A 4,655-nucleotide genomic window follows, 5' to 3' on the forward strand; every position below is an offset into this window, starting at 1 on the left:
GCAATAAGCAATTATAATTGCACAAGAAAAATCTTTCACAGAGCAGTTCCATGCTTTAATGGGAGCACAGGGCCTGTCAATCACCCTGAACTAATGCATTTTGGTGTTTTAACTCTGCCACTTCTGATGTGGTGAATAAGATAAGCAAGCTTGCACTGGTCCAAAGCTTCCCCTGCTTAATAATTGGAGCCTATTGTGCTCAGCATAGATTAAAGGGACACTGTAACCAAAAAAATTCTTTTGTGATTCAGATTGAGCATGAAATTTTAACCAACTTTCTAATTTACTCCTATTATCAAATTGTCTTCATTCTCTTGGTATCTTTATTTGAAATGCAAGAATGTAAGTTTAGATGCCGGCCCATTTTTGGTGAACAACCTGGGTTGTCCTTGCTGATTGGTGGATAAATTAATCCACCAATAAAAACTTGCTGTCCAGAGTACTGAAACCAAAAAAAAGCTTAGATGCCTTCTTTTTCAAATAATGATAGCAAGAGAACGAATAAAAATTGATAATAGGAGTAAATTAGAAAGTTGCTTAAAATTGCATGCTCAATCTGAATCACGAAATAATTTTTTTGGGTACAGTGTCCCTTTAAGGTTTCAGTAAGCTTTAACAATAAGAGGTAATTTTGATAGCAGATAGTTTTTATTATTATTATTTGTATGCTCTGTATTAATTATGCAAATGTAGTAATGCAGAATTTGCTCGTACTCTTCAAAAAAAGGTTGATAATAATCATGGAAATTTAATTTTACGTCTATGGCTTTTATATTTGATAACACATGAAAATAAAACACACACACAAAAAGCATGACATAACATGTAGAAGTGTCTTGCTTATTAAAAAGACCTAGCTGGCAGACAAAACTCTGCATACAATAAATGGAGCCTATCTATTAAAAAGGAAGTATATTGGTGTATAGGCAGTTATAGCAGACTGCAATAACTGAAAAAAGGCATGGTCACTTAGCTGCTCCAGACCTCAGCAGCACTCACTTCCGGGCGCGTGACACGGTGACGTCATCGCGTTCGCCGATTACATGCACTGCAAGGAAAACAAACCATAGCCATTTTGATGTGCCAGAGTGATCGGGACCTGTCACTGCTCCCTGTCTATGTGTATGGGAGTCCGGGATCCCCGGCAAGGGAGCAGGAAGGCATGATCTCAGTAAGTGTGAGCTCCATATAATGTAATAGTAAGCACATGCGATCCAGGAATTCTCGGAATTAGCGCAGATGCTCTGCTCTATAATGACATAACTGTATTAACTTACCCAAAAGCAAACGTCCTACACAATATTATTATTATTATAGGATTATTATTGTGCGTTGTATATGTATGTTATGCACATTGTGCTGTACTTGTCTGTGTGAGCGTACTTAAAGGGACGTGAAACCTATTTTTTTATTTTAGGGTTTAGATAGAACATACAATTTTTAACAACTTTACAGTTTACTGCTATTATCAAATTTGCTTCATTCCCTTGATAACCTTTGCTGAAGGAACTACTCTGCACTACTGAGAGCTAGCTGAACCCATCTAGTCAGCCAATCACAAGGCAAATGTGTGCAGGCACCAGTCACCAGCTTGCTCCCACTAGTGAAGGATATGTACTTATTATTTTTCAACAATGGATACCAAAAGAACAAAGTAAATTTAAAATTAGAAGTGATTTTAAAGTGTCTTAAAATGACATGCAATTTTAATTTTGACTTTCCTTTCCTTTTAATAATAGTGTGTTTTCAACTGGAAACATTTTGTGTGTGTTCTTTTGTTTTCAATCTCAGTTGTATATTTTATTTTATTAAAGGATTAAATTGGCACCAAAGAAAATAAGAGGATATATCATTTATTGCTGTGAAGTCGTGAAATATTTAATCCAGGATGCCAACTGTATCAGCTTTACCCAAGGAACTTTACCTTTCCCATTCATTGTCAGACCTGAAGAAAAAAGCAGAAATCAAGCCTGACAAGACTAGCACAAAGAGGTATACTGCTTTAAATATATTGCATAATATACTCAGGGGAAAATAAAGGTTACTTTCTCATGAGGAAGCACTTAACATGTTTTTCTGTTGAACTTTTCTTTTTTCTTTTTTTCATCTTGTGAAATCGTTAAAATATATGCAATACAATGGTTTAGCTTTTGGGTTATTGGGCGAACTGCTCAGAATTGTTTTACAGTTTTCAGATTAGAATGATACAGTTTTATTTTCATCACATTACATTGGAATGCCCTGGCTTGTGTTATGTGGATGCTGGTGACCCCCCCCCTATATTTTAGTAATTATTCAAATTGATGTCTTGTGTTCTATTACCACTACTGCCATTTCAAACTTCTCACTTTACTTATTTATCAGTTCAATATAAAACATTGTCTAAGACATCAACATTTTTGGATAATTGACCTAAACAGCAATCTTTTGTAAACCCTGAATAAAATCTAAGGGCAAAATAAATTAAAATACAAGATGCTCCTTAAAAAGTTTGGCTGTTTCATACTTTTTTATTTATATAGAAGGCATTTACCATAAAAGCAAGTCTTGTTAAAAAAAAAAAAATGATATCACCAATATCTTCTTTTTTTTTTTTTTCTCCATGTAGAGAGCATCCAGTTTGAGATTTGACCATTGTTGGTGACAGCAATATCATGTTGTCAAGTTAACATATGGTCGCATACAGTATAATATGCATTGTAAATAAGAGGTAATATTGTTTATTCTTTTTATAAAAACAATTTTCCTTACTTGGTATACTTAATGCTAAAGTATTTGTCCAAAAAAAACAAAAAATACCATGCATTAGTTTTTGGCGGCGTAGTTATATGTGAAATTATATATACATTAGAACAATCATTAATGTTCCTTGGCATGCAGCTATAACTAAATTTGCTTTAAGCCTTGATTATATAGAACTGCATTTAAAAGTGCAGGCTTTTATTTTTTTTTGTTTTTTTTTGTATTTGAGATCAGCAACTTATATCCATTTTAAAAGTGCATGAAAGTCAAATTTTAAACTTTCATGACTCGGATAGAGCATGTCGTTTTTAGAGACTTCATTCTTTTTCTTAATTTTTTTTTTTTAAGGGACTGCATACTGTAAAAGTACTTTTATAGTACTTTACGTACTGTAAAAAAAAAAAAAAGCATATGCTCATCATTTATGAAGTATCTCATACTATTTGTTACTTTTGATGCATTATTTATTAGCTATGATTGCTGTTACCAGTTCAGTGGTTATATGCAAGTAATAAAGCTAAGTTGCAATTTTGTTTTTTGGTTAATTTAATTATATATATTTTTTTATTGAGGGAAAGTTTGGGCAAACAAGCAAAACAGTAAAGCAAAGCACAATCATTTTCAAGGAATACCAATGACAGAGTATATTATACATACATAATGAGCTACAGAAGGCTAACTAGAATAGGAGAGACCAGTGACCACTTATGGGTCCCATTACATTCACCCCACATTTTTATTATGCTTTAACTAGTAGCTATATGGAAGACACAGTAACAAGGTGCAAACACTTATTATACAGCAAATAATTGGTAGAAATATAAATCAGGAGACATAGCTGCAACTCTGGAGATCCCAACTGATGTATGAGTGAAAAGGGAGGGCTACATTAAAAGCGTATGGACCTTAGAGGCTAATGACATGCTAGGATTTCTCTAGAGCTATGTTTGGGTTCCTTTACTAAGTTAGCGTATAAGATGAGGTATACACTTTTTTTTTTTTTGAGACATAAAATGAGTGAAATTTGTTGACTAGGTGGTGATACTGAGAAAACGATCTGCGCGTTATAGACCCAACAAAATATCTTGCTGCAAGGGTTGGCTATAAGGAAAATACGGTAAACATGGTGCAACCCCTGGTTATACAATAAATAGGTGGTAGTAGCATGAATCCTGTTGACAGGGGATACAGCTACAGCTCTAGATATCCCTACTGCTGTGCAAGGAAAGGGAAAGGCTAAATTAATAGTGTAAAGACCCATGAGGCTAGATGGTATGGTAAAATTTCTCAAGAGCTATATTTTGGGTCCCTTAGCTAAGATAACATATAATATAGGGTAAGCACTACTCCTAAGGCACAAAATTATTTATATTGGTTGAGTTATGCTGATTACCAAAATGATGATATTGAGAAACAGGCTGCGCGATATATCCCCAACAACATATAATAATCTGCACCCCCTATTCTAACAGTTGGTGTCATAGGTACAAAAGCTAAAGATGCCTGAAGCTGCCCCATAAATATAATTAACATTCTAACATGACAAAAAAAACAGGGACATGAAAAGCCACATAACACAAAAGAGCATTATATTTGCAGGACCAGCCTACATGAATAACAGGGTTAATGGAAAGAAAATCATGTAACACAACATAGAGGAGGCTATAGCTTTGGAGTGAGATACACAGAATGTATGGCACCAAGATTTAAGACACAATTATATACGTTAAACTTATAGGCTATGTGTAGTGTCAATAGCATTTAAAGGCAAACTATGCTAAGTTGTAAAAAGTTAGTGGGTTATAAGGTCACAGCAGAAGAAAATTAATGTGAGCAAAACTTAGTGTAGGCTTAAAGTCTTTTCATTAATGTTCAGCAGGTTTTGTATGAAGAGCAGGGAATCTCTGTGAAAT

General features: G+C 34.1%; 1 protein-coding gene across 1 annotated transcript in view; it reads left to right on the forward strand.

Moving 5' to 3' along the window:
- The first annotated feature begins 1,036 nt into the window (after nucleotides 1-1,036).
- Nucleotides 1,037-4,655, forward strand: part of USP8 (ubiquitin specific peptidase 8) — a 140,322-nt gene continuing 136,703 nt past the window's right edge. Inside the window, 2 exon segments of the mRNA XM_053719328.1 lie at nucleotides 1,037-1,171; nucleotides 1,815-1,992. Of these exon segments, the coding sequence (XP_053575303.1) occupies nucleotides 1,889-1,992 (104 nt within the window). The 5' untranslated portion in view covers nucleotides 1,037-1,171; nucleotides 1,815-1,888.

This window comes from Bombina bombina, chromosome 6, assembly GCF_027579735.1.
Source record: "Bombina bombina isolate aBomBom1 chromosome 6, aBomBom1.pri, whole genome shotgun sequence".
Classification (NCBI taxonomy): Eukaryota; Metazoa; Chordata; class Amphibia; order Anura; family Bombinatoridae; genus Bombina; species Bombina bombina.